Source organism: Hyposmocoma kahamanoa, unplaced genomic scaffold (assembly GCF_003589595.1).
Source record: "Hyposmocoma kahamanoa isolate Upper Pololo Valley unplaced genomic scaffold, ASM358959v1 100021, whole genome shotgun sequence".
NCBI classification, from domain to species: Eukaryota; Metazoa; Arthropoda; class Insecta; order Lepidoptera; family Cosmopterigidae; genus Hyposmocoma; species Hyposmocoma kahamanoa.
In genome coordinates, this window is record NW_020653200.1 from 4,262,337 (window position 1) to 4,285,030 (window position 22,694).

Below are 22,694 nucleotides of genomic sequence, written 5' to 3' on the forward strand. Positions count from 1 at the left end.
GCTCCTCCAGGAATCTCAGCAGCCTCCTTGGTTTGCTGAAAACTTCGGGGAGCGACCTTGGCTCTCCAAGGTATTTTGCCCTGTAGTTGGCCACGCCGGAGCACTGAAGTAGGATGTGCGCAGCCGTTTCCTCCCCCTCCATGCACGCTCTGCATAGAGGGCTGTCTGTGATACCTAAATTGAAAAGGTGTTTATTGTATGGACCATGACCCGTTAGGGCGGCAGTTAGAGTGCGAAGCTCTTGCCTTTTAAGTTTAATTAGTATTCGAGATAGACTGGCGTTGAGCGTTGGGAGTGCTTCCCTCGCCTGTCTACAAACCGTAAGGGTGGTCCATGTATTATTATGTAAAGATTTTGTACCTTTGTGTATAGTTGTTCTGGACCATTGGCAGGGGAGGGACACTATCGGTTCTGGTCCTACAGCGTCCGTCTCCGACCCTTTCCTGGCTAGTTCATCTGCTGCGTCGTTGCCACGTGAGCCGCTGTGTCCTTTAGTCCACTGAAGAGTTACGTGGTTTTGTATACATACCTCCATGAGTGCTTGATGTCATTCGTAAATGAGCCCTGAGTTTATGTCATAGCTATTCAGTGCTTGAAGTACTGACATACTGTCGGAGAGTATTCGAATGGAGTAGTTCTTTACTCTTCTCGCTATGATTGCTTCTGCCGCCAACTTGATGCCCATGCATTCAGCCTGGAATACTGTGTTGTGGTCACCAAGCGGTGCTGATATCCTGATATTGAGGTCTTCTGAGAATACCCCAGTACCTGTTCCTGAGTTTGTTTTAGATCCATCTGTGAAGACTCGGACCTCTCTGGGGTTTAGTCCTTCGTTGGGATCTTCAAATAATTGTATCTTGTATTTCTTGTCAAAGATGTATTGTTTTGGGATCCTATCCACAACCGCCTCCAGTAGCGGTTCCTCATTGACAATCTTGTAGAGGATTTCTGTATGTGGGGTCCTCATGTGCTTCCAGAGGCCGGCTCTGTTTAGACGCACTGCTGTTGACGCCGCTTCCTGTCTGATGAACAGTGGGAGGGGTCGAAGGTCCAGCATCGCTTCGAGGGCCGCAGTTGGAGTCGTCCTCATGCAGCCGGTCGTCGCCATGCAAGCGAGTCTTTGGAATTTGTCCAGCTTGTCGGTTGCGGTCGTCAGCTTGGTTCGTGGCCACCATACCACCACGCCGTAACTGATCATGGGTCTTATCACCGCAGTGTAGAGCCATAGTGTTAACTTGGGTGAAAGTCCCCATTGTTTACCCACCATTCTATGGCACTGCCAGAAGGTGATAGTAGCTTTTTTAATTTTGTTGTCCAGATGTTTGTTCCAGTTCAACTTGTTGTCCAGTATTACTCTCAAGTACTTGACTTCGGTTGATATCTGTAGTTCTGTGCTGAAGAGTTTGGGTAATCGGTAGTTACCTAGTAGTCGTTTGTTGGTAAACATTACTAGTTCCGTCTTTGTTGGATTTACCGATAGTTCATATGCTCTGCACCATCTTTCCACAATTCGGAGAGCCGCTGGTGTAATGTCGCAGAGTGTATTGGCATAGTTTCCTGTTACCAGTATAGCTATGTCATCAGCATATCCTATTGTATAGAAATGTTCTTTGTTGAGTTTAATGATAAGGTCATTTACGACCATGTTCCACAGCAGAGGCGACAAAACCCCTCCTTGAGGGCACCCCTTCGCTACTATGGCCCATGGGGTCTCATTTGCTGTTGTTTTTATTGTTTTTTGTTTCAGCATGTTGCTAATCCAGCTAATTAGCACTTCATCTACATTGTGTCTTCTCATTGCTGATTGTATGCTGGAGAAGTTGGTTTTATCGAAGGCTCCTTCAATATCTATAAAGGTGCCTAGGCAGATTGCTTTGTCTTTAAGGGCCACTTCTATCTTGCCCACAACGGCATGTAGGGCCGATTCAGTGGATTTGCCTTGGCTGTATGCATGTTGGTTGCCGTGTAATGGAATGTTCTTAAGCGCTCCATCCCTCAGTTCTCTGTCACATAACCTTTCTAATGTCTTTAAGAAGAACGATGTGAGGCTGATTGGTCTGAAGGACTTCGCGTCAGTGTAGTCGGGTTTTCCTGGTTTCGGTATAAATATGACTTTTACCTCTCGCCAGCTCTGGGGCACATAGCTGAATGCTAGACAGGCCCGAAAGATGTTGACCAGGTGCTGGACCAGTGTGTTCCCGTCCCATTGTAGGAGTGCCGGGAATACTCCATCTTGGCTCGGAGCTTTGTATGGTTCAAAGGTGTTCACTGCCCACTTTGTCTTTTCGTATGTCACTACTTGTTCACTTTAACCCCTATTACAAAGATCGAACACGCAGAAAAAATCCTTCAATCCGGCCGGGTCGAAGGATTTTTTCTGAGTGTTCGATCCGGCCGGATCAAAGGATTTTTTCTGAGTGTTCGAACTTTGTATTAATAATTATAACAAACTTTAAAATCCTTTATTTTCCCGCATTTAATGTTGGCACGTGGCACAAAATAAAGGCAAAATATTTATTTTTTTAGAAAAATTTATTTTTTTCAAAGTGGACTTTTTTTATGACTTTTTTATGACCCAACACTACTCAAAGCGCTCCTTTTTTCCCCGGATATTTTTGCAATGTTTTTCCTTTAATCTCTGCTCTTCCACACTTGATGTTGATACCTGTCAGACAAGTAATGATTTTGTTGGAGGTTTTTTGCTGTTGTGAAATTATTTTAAATCTCATTTTTCTGTAAGTGGCTATTAGCTATACAAGTTTATTTTATAATCCACACTATATGTTTAGAACTTCAATAGATATTTCTAAACGTAGAACTTGTGGTAGAACAAATTAATAAGAGCCTTAAATATATAAAACTTCAAAAGATATTTCTAAACATAGAACACAATAAGAGCCTTCTAAATAATATTTTCAAATTTTTTCAAATTTTCGGGATGAACTTTCCATCATTTGAAATTTTTCGGAAAATTACCCAGCGGTAGATACCACGGACCACGGTCAAATTCTAATGATTAATGCATAAGGATTCTAATAAATAAATAATAAGTAACACACACATTCAACATAGCCCCGCACTAGGGAAACCCTGTGTCGCGGGTGCCATGGACACACACATAGACAACCACAAATTACACTCAAACTCACGAGAGAAATAAATGTAAGCCATACAAACATTTCTCCCGGCCCGGGAATCGAACCTGTGACCTCTGCGTGGCAGTCCGGCATGGTAACCGTTCGGCCACGGAGGCAGTTGAGTTAGGTCGTGGTCAAGACAATAACCTCTACCTCTGTTCTAAATTGTTTGTAATTAGTCACCACAGGCAATGTTTTGGCGCTTAAATTTGAATTAATAAGAATTCATTACGGTGAAGTTCAGTCAGTGTACCTACGTCCCAAATTAAGAATAATCTCAGTACAGAGTACTAAAAAAACCGACCTCAAAAGTACGTGGAATTACGTCTATTTGCTAAGTTTCATTGAAATATCCCCTATTTCGCCACCACACAGGACTTGATACTGGAGATAATAAAAATAGGTTCTCACTACGACACTACTCAAAGTATATCGAGAGAAAAACGCCTTGAATTGGAGAAATAGCAAAATCAACTAAATAATTGCTAAAAGTAATTGCTCCTAAATTAAAGTTAGGCGCTATTTATAAAATGAATCTTCATGCGTGAATAGCCACCCTTTGAGGTGGATGTTTTTCTTCAAAATGAAATGGGACCACTATGGAAATACCCCATTCCAACAAAAAAAGAATCATGAAAATCGGTTCACAAATACCGGAGTTACCGCGTAACATACATACAAAAAAAAGAAAAAAAAAGAAAAAAAGAACATACAGTCGAATTGAGAACCTCCTCCTTTTTTGAAGTCGGTTAAAAAAAGAAAGAAACGAAGTCGTAACCACAGTCTTAATGACTATCTTTTTTGGGAAAATATTTAAAATATTTCATTGTATAATAAGTACGGTCGTGTTTATAGTACTATGTACTATACTAACGGCTGATTTACATTGAAACAGTATTTGGTGCCAGTACCACGGGCCTATTCCACAAGTCTCTACCAGCTCTGCTCTCTGGTGGGGACAAGTGGATTTTTTTCCACTCTTCCCTACCACACTGTCACTGTATGTATGTACCAATAAGTCTCTTGACGTGTATAGTCAGTGAACATAAATAGTATAATGTCCCTAGACTATGGAAACCAATAATATCATTGTGTATAGTACAGTTCCGACAAAAATATCTAATTATAATTCCATAGTATAATATCATTTTGATAGATAATTGTAGCTGGTGGATATAAGATCTCTTTCACGACACGACAAAATAATCAAGAAACATGTAACTGTCAATACGAACCTGAAGTTTTGGCGACTTTCAGAATCAGAATCAGAATCGTTTATTGTTTGAACTGGTAAAGATGATGTTACATGTAATTTGAGTACAACAGTACTTTGCCATTTTTATGTATAATTTTTATAATAATATTGACGCTGGCTTAAACTTCGTGGCCGTCAAGAAAAGGGAACGAACATGCATAATCCAGGACAAAGCAGTACAAGATTTACAAATGCAGCTGATGAGCGGGGACATTAATATTAGGCTATATTTGGAAATATTACGTTAAATTATCGTTTATTCCCAGTAGTTACATTTTTGTGGGCCACATGCGTGCCATATTCGCAGACTAGATTGTATGAAAATTTAAAAGTGGCACGGCTGCCATGCCTCAGAAGCTCTGTAGACGCACTTCTGCAGTGTTTCTGTCAGTGTCTAATTTGAAGGCGCCCTGAGCAGGTAATAAATACCATATTTTTAAATAAACAGTTGTATTTTTCATTGCCATAGTTTTATTTTCGACTGTACTTATTAATAGAAACGGTTAGGTAGGGATAAGTGAAAATGAAATTCCACTTATCCCAACCAGTGAAGGTGTAGTATGGAAGAGTGGAAAAAAAAACCACTTGTTCCCACCAGGGGGGCCGCTGATAGGGACTAGTGGAATAGGCTGTGCCACAGGCACAGAGCAGTAGTAGCCTAATAGGAGAACAGTTTCTTTTGTAGGAGAATAGTTTCTTAAGTACATGGTTCGAAAAAGGTATGTTTAAGGTCTGCTACTTAATTATCATACTTGTTTTATTTTGCAAACGCATGTTCTCCAATTACACCAGTGCCATTTTAGCTCCTGGGTGATGAAATATGCTTGTGTAATAACATTCAAATATAACTCAGACGACCATTCTTTTAAAGTTTATCATCAAATATCCGAGTGTCCGGCCCGAAGCTATAATTACCATCGCCAATTCTTTTAAAGTGCGCATCCCTAAATAGTGCGAAAGTACCAGAGTCGACGTATTCGCTCGCAATTTACATAAGCATTTAATAACTCTAACTTTGGTTTAAAAATTTTCTAATTCCCGTTCCCCTATTTATGAATTACGTTTTTCAAGGAAATGTGTTGTCGCTTATTGAAATAAAAGAGCTAAAAGGTCTTTATGTATTACGATATTCGAGTGTTTCCCATCTCTTCCAGTTTTCCAAATTTTGAAGGAAATGGTCAGCGTTCTAAGTAGCGTAGTATAAATTACCGTAGGTTTTCTAATCACCGTAGTATTAAAATATTAAAAAGTTTTAAATATTACGTACTATTTCGTATCAGTATAAAGCATATTCAAACATATTATGATACAATCCCGACTTCTAGATAATTACACCTTACAATCAAACAATCAAAACAAATGATAAAAAAAAAAAGGAAAGTTTGGAAAAAAATATATTTGCGGGACATCAGCACTGATAACGTTTAAAAAATAATCCGTTTTTATATCAGCGATTGAAAGAGAAGGAAAAAGAGAGATATGAGTAAATATAAGTAATTGTTACCAGTTACTCCACCCCTGATGAAGACTAAAACTATAAAATACGCGAGTAAGTCCCGTTACTTTTATACTATAATTGTTACCAGTTAAATTATTGTAAAAAAATTACAAAATATATCTAATCTAAAAACATGGATGAATAACCTAATATTGTTTTCAGCAGTCTTCTGCCTTTGAAACTCTGCTATTAAATTAAAAAACATACGTCTATTTCAAATAGTCTTGTATTTACAGAGACTGTCCCCAATACCCACATCTGCGCGTGATCTACGCCATAGGAAGCGCAGATACACTTGTACAGGATCAAGTGCACATCACGCTTCACACTTAAGATTTAAATCCAATTCTATGCCGCTCACGATAAGAACGGTCCAAAGTACAAAGTGTCAAGCTTGATGTGTTGTGGACTGCACCTGCTTTGTAAGTAAGGAGGAAATTGTATCTATTCTTGTCAGTTGAAAATCTTATTGTTATTGAAAAGGAAAAAGCAGCTTTATTTCTTACCAACGTATAATTTTTAATTTTAGATTCGTAATTAAATAACTCCTAACGTCTGCTTTCTTTCTTCGATGTAATGCTGTTGGGTTAGAAAACTAACTTCGTGTCACTTGTGAAGACACGTTTTGAAACGATTTTCTATAAGAATACCCAAAGTATTTATCGCTATCAGGTCGGTAACCAATTTGAGATAAAAAATCCAAAACTTTACTAGAAGAAAATGTAGAGGATGTAATTTCTACTGATTCGCTTTCGTCGCTTAAATTCGTCGATTCCATTTGAGACAAATTTATGGCTTCAAGTAAATTATTTGCGGCTTGTTGTTCAATGAACTCCGTATAGGTTGTGTTGTCTTGATCTTCGTTTACAAGAGTTTCTGTTTTAGGTATGACCACTGTCGTGGTTGCTTCCTGTGATCTGTTGTGTGGCTCTGGCGGTGGTTTAATAATGTTTGCCCGTTGGCTGTTTAAGAATATATTCTTCGTGGCGGTGTCGTTATACTTATTTTTATTTATAGCCTCAAGAGCCGAAGGTTGCTTAACAAGAAATTCAATCTGTGTATTATTCTTATTTTTATTCTCTTTTTGTCGAGTCAGGTTTCGTATTACTGACCGAATCCATAGCACAGCTGGTTCTATGGCCATAAAATAACTTTGTTCGTTGATACACATCGATTTGTCCACAAAACCTGATAAACCGACTATTTTTCCTTCAATCAGCAGTGGTATGCCTTGTTGGTGATGGTAAGCATTCGACAAGTTGAAAGATTTGTTCACTGTACATACAATATATCCCATCGAACTCATAGACGTGCCTTTGCAGCACTGTTGTACTATGGTTCTCATCAGTTTCAACCTTAGGTTGTCGAATACAGGAAAGAAACCTGTACGTCCACCTAAAACCTCAGTTTGCAAAGCACTCAATTTCAAATGGGGTCTCTCGGTTTTGGGGTCGTCTATCACGTGTACTAGAGCTACATTATTACGATTTATTATATTCCTCGAGCCTGTCAATACGCAGTTCCGGTTATAAGAATGCTTGTAAAAGCGCTTAATTGTAACAATTGTTGTGTTTCCTAATATCACCACTTTACAGTTTTCGGCGCAATAAGCCGATGTAATAATGATATAAGGCAATATAAATGAACCTATGCAACAATCATTCGGGTATGGATCGCACTTACAACAACTAAAATGTGCAATAGTATCCGGAGATATAGTTAGACCGACGTCAACTCTTTGTAATAGCAGCAGAATAATAATGGTTTCGAACATATCCACTGAATACTTTTATCAATTTGTTTGACTACATTTGTGTACGAATTGAAACCCATAGTTCATATCGTAATAAGTACCTACAAAGAAACTTCCCTTTTCGTTTTTATATTATAACCAATAAACTTTGGTAGGTATATATTTCTCGAGAACATAAATAAATTGGTTTATACGCAACATACTTCTTGGCAGTTTGATAGCGAAAGTGTTTGGTTGGATGCGTCTGAAAATATGCAATGTGCTAAGTAAAATTGATTCACAAACACAAGACATACGCACATTTTGCTGTGTGGCTATTTTTTATACACTATGCCGCTGCCAAAAAATATTTGGGTACTGCTAATCACATAGATTTAGTATATAGGTACCCATAATAAATCTATTTCTAACCACGATGGAAGTATTTTAACAAAATTAAAAAATATTGTTTTCCCTATTTTAGTTCGTAAATTAGCCTTGCATGTTTGTAAAGATGTTCGTAATATATAGTTAAGAGGGACAGTAAAAAAAAGCAAAATATGCGAATTATGGCGATTTAAGAAAAAATGGTCAAGAAATTTAAGAAATAAATAGTCAGGGGACGTATAGAACGAAATAATTCACAATAAAATTGTTTATTTGTTTGTTTTAGCTGAGCTGAAAACATGCTAAATTTGTTGTGGGTATATTAATTTATAAGTCTGAATAAATCACTTTATTAATATTACTGTAGGAACAAAAGAATTAACTGAAGCGACAACTTACTAACTTAACTGCCTCAGTGGTTATTTATCTCGTGTTTAGGTGTAATGTGTGGTTGTCTATATGTGTCTCCATATATATATATATATATAGGGTTTCCCTAGTGCGGGACTATAAGTTTGTAAAAAACGAAGTATTTTTATTTTTTTATAATATCAAGTGACGGGACGAACAAGTGGTGGTAAACTACACGCCTGTTCGTTACAGTTGCAATGAATACAGAATATTTGTGGCATATACGGAGACGTACACATCGGTTAGTTGTTGGCGCTGTACCATTTCAGCTTTCTAATTTGTGATTTCAGCGCAAATGAGAGTTGATATTTAAAAGTGGTATAAGATTCATTTGCCCGAAGAGTTGCTGGGATGGATGGCCCTTGTTTCTTCTCTATTTCTGGTTGTATAATTGATCCCTTTGAAGCACAGCACTGACGAATTAAACGTGTGCCGTGTTGTCACTTGCGGGTTGATGCGAACTTCACGACGTGCTACGATTAGTTGGAATAGCAAAATTGTACGAAAATAGTGCTATTTGTAATATTTTATTTATAATAATAATTTTGGAGTCACATTTTTTCCTGGGGTCTGATAATAAATTGCAGCGAAAGTATCTAAATGATCTTGGGTGTAAAATAAGCAATAGGCTGAATGCATTTTCTTGTACACAACGACTTATTTGTTGACTTTAAGAGAACTTCTAATTGATGCTTGGTAATTCAACTTTTAAACTAGTTTTTCTATTTCATTAGGGAGTAGCGACACACCAGGGATGAGGTTTTGAGACTTAAAACATCAGGGCATCTTTTCGTAAAAAAATAATTTCTTACGTCGTCGCCAGTTTCATTGGGTAGATGGTCAATGATGTAAATAAAGATATAGATATAAAACTAAGTAATCTAAGGAAGAAATTTCACTGAAAATTTATGTACATAACATACTCTACATTTCAAATTTTACTCGGTCGTAAGCCAATTCCTTTCCCGGAAGGAAAATTTGTCTTAAGACAAAATTATCCTAGTGGGAACTTTCTATTCCCGATATTTTTCAGGATTGTTAGCGCCTTAGCATAATAAAAATAACGAGTAGATTAGCTAAGGGCGTATATACAATCAGTCTGTCGTGAAAAACGTCTGTTTTCAAGAGGTCTTCTGTACGTCGCTGTTTACCAGCTATTAAAGGCTATTTTTTATTTATTTGTATTCAGGGTACAAAAACCCATAAATACATACCTTATAGACTAACATACATAATAATACAATAAAACACTTATATAATATATACCTTAAGGAATAACACATTATAATATAACACTATTTCTAACTAATATACACCAATTGTACTTGGTAACCGGCCGCGGCCGCCGATACATGACACCTTTCGGCCAAAACTCTTCCTTCATGAAGGTCGATAGATGTTCGGTCGGCATTCTGACCACAAATGAATTACAATTTACGTTGTGGCGGGACTCTAATCGGTCGACCCTCAGGGTGTATTCAGCTTTATGTCTGATGTGCTCCACTATCTCCTCAGACTTCGTGGTGTTATGCAGTCGTGACAGGTACAGCAACGTCGGCCGGCAACTGGCCGGACGCAACAGGAAGTTCGGTCCTGTCGGTGCTATGCCACACTGGTTACGGTTGGTGGGCTTCCTCTTCCTCTTCACCACCTTTGTGAAGCGTTTCTCTCGCACCGGTCCGTCTGTCTCTGTCGCCTCGGTCTTGCAACTACAAAGACAGCCTCACGGAGATTGTTTTTGCTGTTAGTCGAAACGACCTTAATCCATATAAGCATTATACATATTTCGTAGCAGTAGAGCTCCATAAGAAAGAGTTCCTCCAGGGAAGTACTGCCACCTTAGCTATTTCTGCCGCCAAGCAGTAATGTGAGACTGTGTTCCGGTTTTGAAGGGTAGGGTGTTGGTGAAATTACAGGCATATGGGGCTTTTCAAGTTGTCTCAAGGTGATGGGCGCTGAGGCAGTGCACTTCAGGTCTTTGCTATTTGAAGCTCAAAATCACACTGCAACGGTTATGAACACGCGTGTGGCCTTTACCTTCAGACGCACGACTTGTACGTCTCATCACTTAGGGTCGTATTCCAGAACTCTACTCAATGCTCAAGTCAGGATCTGAGTATGATTTCAAGCACTGGAAATACGACCCTAATGGCAGGGATTTGAGTATGATTTAGAGTGCTTTAAACCATACTAAAATCCTGACTTGAGCATTGAGTAGAGTTCTAGAATACGACCCTTAGTGTCATAAAAAACCACCATTTGAAATACTCGTATGAACCAATAAAGTGATTTGCAAAATGAGCCCCGATCAAGGCTTGCTAAAAATATTGTAAATAAAAAGAAAGACTCGGCCACCGGTTAAGCTGCAAAAAGTAACTCACTTTATAACCGACTTAAAAAAAGGAGGAGGTTCTCAATTCGACTGCATTTTTTAGTATGACGCAATTCCTCTGACATTTGTGAACCGATATCGATTTTTGTTTTGTTGGAAAGGGGGTATGGTAAGAAAGCACGAGTCCATCGTGTTTCCGTTGCAGAGTATATTTTTTTTATATTAATGTAGGCAGCAAACAAACATACGGCCTGTCTGACGGAAAGCGGTCACCGTCGCCTATGAACGCCTGCAACACCAGAGGCGTCACGAGCGCGTTGCCAACCCTTTAGCGCTCTTCTGAAACCCCATTTGAAGGACTCCATGCTGTATTCCTGCGGGAAAACCTCGACTGGGAGAAACAGTACAGTACGAGATCGACTCGGTTCCAGAATCTGAGGATGGCCAGGTATGTCGGTTGCGAGCGGTGTGATGATAAAATGAAATGTTTCTGTTGGCATCATGTCAAGCAGTTCTTCAGAACATTGGCCATTGTACAAGCGATAGAACAGATATAGGGAGGCAAAGTCTCTCCTCCAAGACAGTGGTTCAATATCGTCTGTAAACACAGGATTGTCAACAATTCTCATAGCACGTCTTTGAACCACGTTAAAGCGCCCAAGCTGGCATCCAGGAGCTCTCGCCCAAAGATAGCAGCAGTATTCCATGTGACGATTGTTTTCTGTTGTAAATAAAATCATTACTTTGTATATTATGTTCGACATGTCTATAATCTATTTACTTATGTAAGAAATTAAAAACATATTACAATGCTGTCCATGATTGGGTTAGGATATTAACATCATGACTGCCCGCCACTCTTTAGAATACATTTATTCCTTTTAGTCTCTGCAACAGACAGAAAACTGTGGAAATTGAACATAAAGGCTTAATTTTAAAAGCGAAAAATATTTATGTTAAATCTGGGAAATTTTCTTCTCTCGCGGAAGCCGGCGTCGTCAAAATTAATTTGGGAACACTGGCGTTTAATTCGTTGCGGACGTAGTTGTAGAACCACTCCATGGCTTCAGAATCATTTCTAACGGTTTTCAAGCCATAGTTGTAAAAGGGATTCAATGTAGTATCCTTCTTGTTATCACTTACATTTTCATCTGATGACCAAATTTTTTTAGGACTTGTTGATTCTGTAGTCGGTATATTTATAATTGATACCGTTGTGTTTGCCTTGAACAATGTGACATTGATGCTAGGTGACAAGACTGATGTTGTTGTTGGTGAACTCTGCATTACGGTCGTTACGAAAGTAGGAGTGGACTGTGAATGTTCTTGCGGCGGAGTTTCTTCATGCACTCTAAGTACTACTCCATTATTATTGTTCTGGATAGTTTTTACATTTTTCAGGCGTTTAATCGGAGAAACTATTGAGCGAATCCAAGATAATGAGGGGCCTATAGCTAAGAAATATTTTTGCTCGTTTTCACACATCGCTTTTTCGACGAAGCCTGTTACTCCTATTATTTTTCCATCTACCAATAATGGGACACCTTGTTGTTGTTGGCATGGTGCGTTCGACTTTCTTAAAACTTTATTAACTGTACATATGACGTACCCCAACGAATATCTTGAATGCTGTCGACAACGTTGTACTATTGTTTTTACTAGTCTTGGTCTCATATTGTCAATGACAGGAACTAGTGCGGTAAGTCCGTAGATAGCTTCGATAACAACGGCACTTAGTCTAAGGTAAGGCGCAGATGGATCACCGTAGCTGTCGAGGCCTAACAAGCCAACGTCGTTCCGTTGAATTTTGTGTCTCAGATCTTCCATCAAATAGTTTTTGTAATGTTGATGGCTGTATCTCTTAACAACCGAAATATTCCTATATTTACCTATTATCGCATATTCGCAGTTATCAGCGCAGAAAGCTGTGGTAATTACTATAGTAGGCAAAATCAAAGTACCGACACAGCAATCATTGGGCTGAGGATTACAATTACAACACCTTAAATAAACAATTGTGGTTTTAGATATACCTAGCCCAACCCGTACTTGTAACAAAATCAGGAACCCGAGAACACATTTGATATACATTTCAAATCATTTATGAAGATGCAGGGATTGTTTGTCGATGATTTATATTTTTTTTACATTGTTGTTTTACGAGTAGGTAATAAAAGTGCAATGCTTATCGGTAAGTAATTTAAATGTAAATTGGCCAAGATTATATTCCGATTTATTTTTCATCTCAAATAACTCAAGAAGCCGAATGAATCTACTGGATCTTTCGAGTAGACCCGTATAGTTTGTCAGGTTGCTTTGTAAAATAACAGTCTAGAAATTAATAATACTAAGTAATATTACCATGACAAAAGCAAGCGCACATACTAACAGTATGAAAGAATTTCTTGAACTGATTTCATACAATTTCGTGCAAAGCTTTGTACTCAAATTGATAAAAAACGCTTTTAATTTTTTTTGTGACAAATATTAATAACAAGGGTACTGAGGAAAGAACACACAAAATTTACAGTACCTAGCATTATATATTTGGTGAAATTATAGGCATATAGGACTTGTCAACTTATGTCTCAGTGTGACGGGCGCAGTGGCAGTACCCTTCAGATCTTTGCGATTTAAAACTCTGAGAGAAGCACTGCAACTTATTTGGACATCTACTACCAGGCTCACAACTCGTTAGTCTTGTTACATACCTACGTGATTTACATCACACATCAATAGTAAAATGACTTGTGTTTACTTTACAACTGTTTTCCTCCTTTTTTCGTTTAAGCTAGACCCTGACGGAGGCAAAGACGAGTTCGCTCACTCAAAGACATACTTAGATCCCAGCGATTAGAGTGTCATTTAGGCGGTAGGTCTACCAGCAACAAGAGCTATGACTAGGCAAAATGGAAGTGCATAACACTTTAAGAGGCATTTCTCACGAGCTCTATGTAAATGCGCCCGTGAAATATCCACTTGGTCAATGAGGCCTCGTAATGCTCAACATTGTACCATCACGCGCCACTACCCCGAAATAGAGGCATTCCATTCATAAACAATGCACATCATGAATGAAATACTATCGGCCCACATTACCAACTAAATTAACCACTCGGAGAACATGATATTCGGTCCGCACAACTAAAAGCACGTATCGCGATAAATCAAAGATAACGTCGTAGAGTTATGCGGATGGATCTGTTATTAAAATACCAATAATATGCCAACTTCGCATTGCATTGAGCCCGTTTCGATACTAAATATTAAATAAATAATCAACTAGGAGCTGTTTGTGCGTAACTTGCTATCGTTATTTAGAGAATTGAATGCCAAATTATCTAAATATAGCTCTACATATTTGTACAATATATTTTATATCATGAACACTGTTTCAAGAACATGAGATACCTACGGACTGTTCTGGAATCCGTAGATATAAACAAATATACTTAGTATGATAAGTATTTCAGACATTTCGATTTTCGAATCAGGTATTTCGATACATTTCTATTGCAATGTCTGCTTTGTTTGTGTAACGTGAAACGAATGTGGCATCAAACAAATGTCTCACCTCACCTCATGAGGTGACTTAGCCTCACTCATGTCACACTGCACTGCCCGCTTATTAGCTGATTTTACATCCAATAGTACTAAATAAAATTAGCATTTATTCATACTATATCATATCACTTAAGTTATCCAATTGATTGATACCATTAAGTTATGAAAATGTGCTTAATTTTCCCCGTCTGTTGCGTCATTGCCGTATTGTAGGTGCAAATATTCTTACCACTACCTCCATTGACTTACAATTATAATAATATGGACGTCGGGTCCGCGCTAAAAAGTGTCCGCACTTGTAAGGCGCTAAAATCGTATACAGAGTGCCAAACTCCGCTTTAGTCTTCATTTGTTCGACTGACAGCGCGATACTGCGATGACATTACAATTTAAATTTCGAATAGGTTGACTTGGGACATTTTTTTCGTGGTTTTTGTATTAGACCCGTCGTCCATTTATTTGTAAGTCAATGACTACCTCACCTTATTTGAAGTAGGACATTGTACCGCCTCGCTTTTTCCAAATGAGGTACTCCCTCAAACTCATTTTAATTTCATGTTCTACCGAATACTAGTTCAGTAGGTTCAACAGTAACGATCTAATGTGTAGTTCCAAACAAGGAAGCAGAGCTAGATGCGTAGTGCGTTGGATTCGTTCATTCATGTTCGCATCGCCGCCAGTAGTCGGTCCGCGAGGGAAAATCTTAACACCGCGATGCAGACTTTGCTATTTCGACGCCAATGCGCAATCTAGCGGTGCGGTAACTAATATGAGTTTTTGCCTGTTATGTGATTTTGTTACACACCTGAATTTTATTATAAGGAGCAATTATTTTAATGGTTGATTTTGCTACTCTCCAATTCAAGGCGTTTTTCTCTCTCAATATACTTTGAGTAGTGAGAATCGATTTTTATTATCTCCTGTGTCAAGTTCCATATAGTGGCGAACTAGGGGATGAATCCGGGTTTGCGCACTTTCCGGTAACCGATTTCAATAAAACTTGGCAAATACCTAGATGTAATTCCATGTACTTTTGAGGTCGGTTTTTTTTATTCTCTCTAGAGTACTTACATGTTTATGTTATATTATAACAAAAAGTGTAAACTAAATTGACCAACTTCACTGTTTATTTTACTTATATATAATAATAATAATAATTTTTTTACGACCACGGGTAAATGTTACTTCATTACTCTGCATTTGTTAGAGATGAGGTATATCGATAAAAAATTTCGATATACGTCATCTCTAATATTCATTCTTTTTGAAATTTTCTAAAATACCGATTAAAAATTGCAATTGCATTACAGTTGTGTATTTTATGCCTTCAGTATAATGCAAAACATGCCACATCTGTACATCTATACATCACACTATACATCGTTCAGAATACGTCAGAAAAATAAAGGTATAACTGTCAAAAAAAAATCTGTTGAATTTACCTCATCCCTATGACAGAGCCACGCAATGTTTTTTTCGTTCTTATTGCTTGGACATAAAGGTTTTTCTTTTTCCGCGTTAATAAGTGTGGTGACTTCCTTAAATAATATAAAATGAACAAGAGCCTGACCTAGTGATTTCTAAAGAAGTGGGTGAAGCACATTTTTTGTTTAATACGTACGGATGCGAGTTTGGAGATTTGTCAATTTGAAAAATTGTGGTCTGATTTTTTTTTTATAACTTCAAATCACGGGACGAACAAGTCTTGCGCGTGACGGAAAGCTACACGCCTTTCCATGACAGTTACAGTGCCACTCAGAGCTTTAAATTGCAAAGATCTGAGGGGCACTACCACTGTGCCGTTCACCCTGAGACATAAGTCCCATGTGCCTGTAATTTCACCAGTACCAGCAATTTTAAGTGTTGAAACAAAAGTTGTTTATTTTAATGATAGGACAGCCTTGATTGAAACTGATTCTACACACAGGGTGTATAAACGTTCGAACATGTTTTAGCTAGTGATTGTATCTTCTGAAAGATACAGCTACATGTTACAAGTTATAAGCTACAAAAAATATTGATAACTTTTTTTTTTTTAAAACTGGACTCAAAAGTTCGTGGAAATACATCTATTTGACAAGTTTTATTGAAAGCGGTTACCGGAAAGTTCGCCAAACTGGATTCACACCCTAGTTTGCCACCCTTAAAGGTGGACTATTTTCTTAAAATTTAAATGGGATCAATAATGAGGCACACTCTTTCCAACAAAAAAGAATCATTAAAATCAAGTCACGAAAAAGAGTAATCGCGTAACATATCCATAAGAAAATACGGTGCTGGGATTTGAAGTCGGTTAAAAACTTTAATTAGCAAACAATAAGCACGGAAGCGTGTCGTAAAAGAGTGCGTCCAGGGAAGTGCAGCCACAGTACACTACAGTGGGAAAACTATGAATTAATACTTACGTTTGCAATAATAATTTATTTAATAAAATCTCAATAAATGGTACATAATTACTGTAATAAATTACTTATTAAAGAATAATAAAAAAGCCTACGCAATTAAAATCATATTACGTACACAATCTGTTCAGATTTTTTTACTTATATTTAGTAGCAGTATAGCTCTTTGTGAAATAGTTCGTCTAGGCAAGTACAGCCACGGTAAGGGTGTTGGTGAAATTGCAGGCACATGGGACTTGTGTCTCACAACTTGTGACAACTTATGTCTCAGTGTAACGGGTGCACTGGGAGTGAGCGCTCCTCAGATCTTTGCGATTTTAAGTCTGAGTAGCACTGCTACTGTTATTAATTGGCATATCGTTTACCACCAGGCGAAATACTTGTTCGTTCCGTCACTTAATATGTACATACCTACATAATGTATGATGGATGATACACAAATATATACGATCACCATGCACCAGCTGAAATGTGTTTCCTCATTTTTGTTACACTTATAAGCACACCATTTAACTTATGTAATTAATGTACAAAAAGGAAATTGAAAAATGTTCTAATTTAGTAATGTTAATTTATATTTCATAATTAATCATATTGATTTGTAAAACGAACTCTATTGAAGTAGGTAGGTATTGTGATTTATCTTTTATAAATAGGTGTTATCATAAAAAGGTACTATTAAGCTTTCACTCTGAACGTTGGAGTTCCGTATGTTTCGTGGGGTACACCCTGACTAGTAGAGATAAGATTGCCACCATCGAAGTTAGATGCGGTACTAACAGCCGCCGAGGATAATCCGGTTGAAATGCCACTGTCTTCAACTGCAACGTTAGAATCCGTTGTTTCCACGCTTAAAGTCTGACTACCAGCTTTACCTATTCCAAAGGATGAGGATCCGACTGACTGGCTATAAGATTGGCCAAAAGAACCACCCGCGGGCTGGCTATATTGTCCAGTTGTTCCAGGTTGAGAGAATCCGGAGTCACTAGAACCGCCTGCCTGTGTGTATTGGCCAGCTCCAGAAGCTTGTGTATACTGACTAGAGCCCCCAGTAACACCAGCACTATTAGATACAAAGTCGCCGACACTCACGGAGTCGCCTTTATTGTTGTAATCAGTAACAATATTGTTGATCACAGCTTGAGAATCCTCTTTGCTCTTATATTTTATGAAGAATACCTCGGGTTTAGACGGAGGTTTAGGTTCTGCTTTTGGAATTATAATATCTTGTTGCTCCTCTGGTTTCTCAACAAGAACGTAAACAATTGTTTTTTCTTCGTTTTGTGGAGGAAGTGGGATTTGTTGAGGAACGTACGCTGGTTGACTTGGTGTTTTAATGAAAATGATTTTGTAGTGCTTTTGGGGAGGTGGTAATGTTATAGGTTGTCGGGGTCTTGCCACTTCTGGCTCTTCTGGAGCAGCGTGGATGTAAAAATGTTTGAAAATCTGTGGAGGTGGTTGCTGTACTTGGTTATAATGTTCCTGATATTTTTGAACGGCCGATGACTGATATTTATTTGAAGTTTGCAACTGGTTATAAGATTGCGATGCACCTTGAGTGCCGCCCGACACCTGGAAGTTAGATTGTGAGACGGAGAACGGATAGTATTGACCACCTGTGACTCCCTTTGTTGACTGAAATCCAGTATTCTGACCAAAACCAGGACCTTGGTTTGAACCCTGAACATAATTGAAGGCATTTAGGCCAGTTCCTGCGTATCCAGAATTATAATCCCCAGCATTACTGCCAACTTGGTAGGAGGGTACTCCGTAAGATGTTTGTGGTACTTGGTAGTTATACCCTTGCTGTTGCTGTTGCTGGCGAAGCTTTAAACCGATATCCGCATGGGCCACGCTCAGTGTTAAAGTGATTATCTGTAAAAAATCGTCAAAGAAATGATAATTATTATTTTAGAGTTCCATGAACATTAATTGTAGTCTAGTTACGAGTAGAGAAGGCCGGTCAGAGCGTTGACCGCTAGTACCACGAAGTGTTGCAATACTTGAACGTGTTCTCAAGAGAAATAAGATCTACCTAGTTGAGATGTGATGCAACTCTAATACCTATAATATCTACTTAATATTTGTGGATTATATTGTGATGGCTTCTTTTCGATGTTATAGTTGAATAAAACATGAAAGAAATATTTCACAAGGTAACAACATCAATTGACTTATTTAAGGAACATACCCACTTTATAATTAATGCAGGTAGATTAACTTAATCTAAAACTATATTTTATTTAATAATAATAAAAAAATGTTTGTATACTCTTGTGATAAGTATGTACGTCGCATTAATCACAATTGTCAGGCAATGAATAGAAAGTGCAGGGGCAAGGTCGTCGAAAAGTCCCACGCGGTATACATTCGGTGGTGGGCGATTTGTCGGTCTCCGAAGTTCCAAAGCATTGCGCAACTTAACGGCTTAGGCTTTGGGTCAGTAGTGAGTGCAATGAACTTGAACTTTCCGTGCTTCCGCATTGCCCGAAACTTTAGAAATACCAAAAATAATAGCGCACTTGAAAAATTTTTTTTTGAGTCTATTGTGGCTACGACTCTGCCTATTTTAACGCCTTTAAGATTTTGTAGAGAACCTAATTTCGAAGAGACACGAGATCTTTTAAGAGGATGAAAAAAGAGTTTAAGTAATCTCAAGTTTAAGAAACGGATAATAATATATATAATAATCATATACAATGATACTAAAATAAACCAATGATATTAAAATTTGAATATTAGAGACATACATTAGAATTAGGCTTAATATTGGTGTTTTTAAATGTTACAAAACTTTGTTCGGCTATTAATAAACGTTAAACAGCGGCGTTGACCACAAATTCAGTTCTCTACAGGCATAAAACACATTCGAATAATATTGCTAGTCATTAATATGGGCCCTTTCGGAGTAAATCAATCAGAATCTTGTTTCAATGTTAACAAAATTTATCAAGAGACGTAAAATTAATTACATTTTGCTTTAAATAACTCATTGTTGCAATACAACGCGTTGCACAACACACGTAAGTTATCAGTAAATAAAATTTTAAAAATTTGAATAAAATACGTTTTGCCAAGTAATTAAAATTTATAATATCTATATTGTAAGCGCATTGACGTAAGTCAATGTGTAAGCGTGAAAGATTTTGAAATAAAAAAAAATATACTTAATTTGTGGCCTTTTGTTTTAATATGTTTAACCAATTTAAACACAATAAATATGTCTTGTTAAAGGATATCGCTTACCCGGATATTGCTTGATGAATATTTAAAGGCTCTATAATATCTGTTTCTACCTCTAAACTGTAGGTCAAATGGAAAACAGTTCGAAACGACGTCATGATAAAACTGATAAAACAAGTAACATAAATGTAAAACGGGCTGATGTTATAATATTTGACAACTCTGCTTATTTACCTAATGTTTAAGAGTTTTTGTCTAATTTAAAATATAGTTACATTATGACATTTTGATTTCTATTATTATCCTATTTTGAGATTAACACATAACTACGATTACTAATAATAATAGTTGGTACTCTCAAAAGTCGCTTCTCTTTGTTTTTGTTCTTGTTCTAAAATTAAAATGTTGTAAACATGCCTAATTGACGTACGTTTACTTGTAATGTAAGTAGTTTTAACTTCAAAGAGGACATTGAAAGGAGTTCCTGTAACTGCTGCACTTTTATAATGAAATTCAGATATTATTCCGAAGTCTATTGATACCGAATTGATCCAAATTTTGTGTGTAACGTGTAACTACAATAAGCGTGTAAAGTCCGATTTGCTCATTTCCACCCACAAAAACAACAATACGATTATTATATAAGTATCGTAAAACTCACAGCTGTATGTTGTTATATGTTATGATATGATAGTCTAGATCCCTGTAATTAAATAAAGACCTCCACAGTCAATTGAACCGTAAAGGATTCGAAAAAGGCCACGGAATGTAGGACGGTCTGGACGGACGACATCGTTAAGTCTGTTTAAGGTTTTCAGATCAAGAATGACGTGAAGTGGTGCATTACGTAGTTCAGCCAAGATCTGCACCTTGACATGGTTGGGTTAATAGTAAAACAATCTATTTATTTAACTGCTCTGGACTAGGTACCGAAAATCAGTAGAGACCAAACAAATTTAAGATGGTTGAATATAACGGGATAAAATGGTAATTTTACAAAATTATAAATCGATTATTTTTAGGAGTGCTTTTCATAATTTAAGGTGCAATAAAAAAAAGCAATTTACGGCCCATGTCAAATTCACATAGAATTAAAAAGAGATTTCCTATTGTTTGTGATAAAAAATAATAATTAATTTACTTTTTATTATATATTATAGCAGCAGACGTTTTCGGTTACGTTAATTTATAGCTTTTCCGGCAACACAGGGAGAGGTCACGAAAGTCAAGGTCCTTATAATTGGTATCGCACAATATTTTGTAATTGTATAAGTGTACGTTAAGGCTTAACTATTAAATAACAGTCATAACTGAATGGATGTTACATGGGTACAATAGGACTTTATACATTAACGAAATAACATTGTTTATATCAAATATTGGCTAGGCTTAAATTCTGTCCTAAACATTTGCAACGTCTCTTTCTTGGCGTTGACGTTGGCGTCATAATTTAAAGGACTAATCTTGGGCATCAAAATCAATTTATTATACGCCTTTAGTAAATATACCTTTATATCTCTCATGTTTAAACGCGAAGACACTCTACGGGGTGTAACCTGATAGTTTCATACACAGACCACATAAATATTAGGTTTCAAATCACAAAAGTTGGATCGTGATATCATGCTATAAAAATTCAATAATAATGTCATGACGTCGGGTTGTTTATAAATATAGAAATAAATTCGTCAACATAATAAAAAGATACCTTCAAACCAAACGAAAATACAACCAATAAAATATTCGCAGAGCTGATTAAATATTCAATCTATAAATTTACACTACAACGAAAATTGCGATAAATTGTATTATATCTAAGAATAAATTTTTACAATTCTAATCACAGACGTTAGAGAGTTATTTCAAAGTCTTTTCGTAAGTCAAGAAGAAAGGTAAGCAGAAAATATAGTACCAAATTAGACCCATTAAAACCGATTTTTTTTGTTTAATAGTCGATCTCTATGACGTATCTAAGATGGGCTTAATAATTTGTACACATAAACACGCGGTATTAACACTACACTTCTAATTTATGAAGTGGCCACTAGGCCTTGGTTAAACCGCACAAATAAAAAAAATAACGCAGGCGTGTCATGAATGAACAATAATGATCGTAAAAGTGTTTTTTCATCATCACAGTTACACTGTTTAGGTTTACTCAGTTTAGGCAAGGCAAGGGTTTAAGTGAACATTTGAAGATATTTGCAATCTATCGAAATTGTTTTTTGAAAATAGTGCCTTGGGCCATTTTTCATATTAAGAAAAGAAACATAGTAAAGCTTTTGCTACTTTAAGTCAAATTTTAAAGCTTTTGCTATTGAAGGGGTGTTTATAATTTCTAAATAAAAAAAAATGACGTACCAAAAGCGTGTGCATGTTGAAGTCCGGTGCGTTAACGGACTGGGGAAGAGCGGCAAGTGTCGCGCCGGCGAAGCCTCCGAGCTTATATACTATCTGAGAGATGAGCCTCTAAGCTACAGCTTATTTTGAGACCAGTTATACGAGTTAAGAGCCTAACGAAAGAAAACGTTTATTACACAGAATATTCTGCAGTTGTATGTTTTGTTTCTGGAGCTAAATGTTGAAAATTAATAATTTTGTGATTTAGTGTCGAATTTAAACTTTTTTGTTGTAGCTGGCAGTATTGGTAAGGTTGGTTTATACTAGTTTATTTGAATTTTATTCGAATATCTACACCTTCTGCTGATGGATTTTGTGTGGTTCCAACCGTAAAAATTGTGCAACTATGTATGAATTTTAAAAGATGGTTTGCCATAAGTATTTCACATTCTG

At 37.1% G+C, this 22,694-nt stretch overlaps 2 protein-coding genes across 2 annotated transcripts; both read right to left on the reverse strand.

Moving 5' to 3' along the window:
• Positions 1–10,894: 10,894 nt before the first annotated feature.
• LOC113237862 lies at positions 10,895–12,867 on the reverse strand. Its single transcript, XM_026474601.1, has 2 exons — positions 11,896–12,867; positions 10,895–11,640 (listed from the first exon to the last, which is right to left on the reverse strand). Exons 1-2 carry the CDS (start codon positions 12,841–12,843, stop codon positions 11,614–11,616), a joined length of 975 nt encoding a protein of 324 aa, XP_026330386.1. The 5' UTR covers positions 12,844–12,867; the 3' UTR covers positions 10,895–11,613.
• A 4,107-nt stretch (positions 12,868–16,974) lies between these two features.
• Positions 16,975–22,326, reverse strand: LOC113237587. The gene is made up of 2 exons (XM_026474196.1): positions 22,263–22,326; positions 16,975–18,593 (listed from the first exon to the last, which is right to left on the reverse strand). Exons 1-2 carry the CDS (start codon positions 22,275–22,277, stop codon positions 17,397–17,399), a joined length of 1,212 nt encoding a protein of 403 aa, XP_026329981.1. The 5' UTR covers positions 22,278–22,326; the 3' UTR covers positions 16,975–17,396.
• Positions 22,327–22,694: the final 368 nt, after the last annotated feature.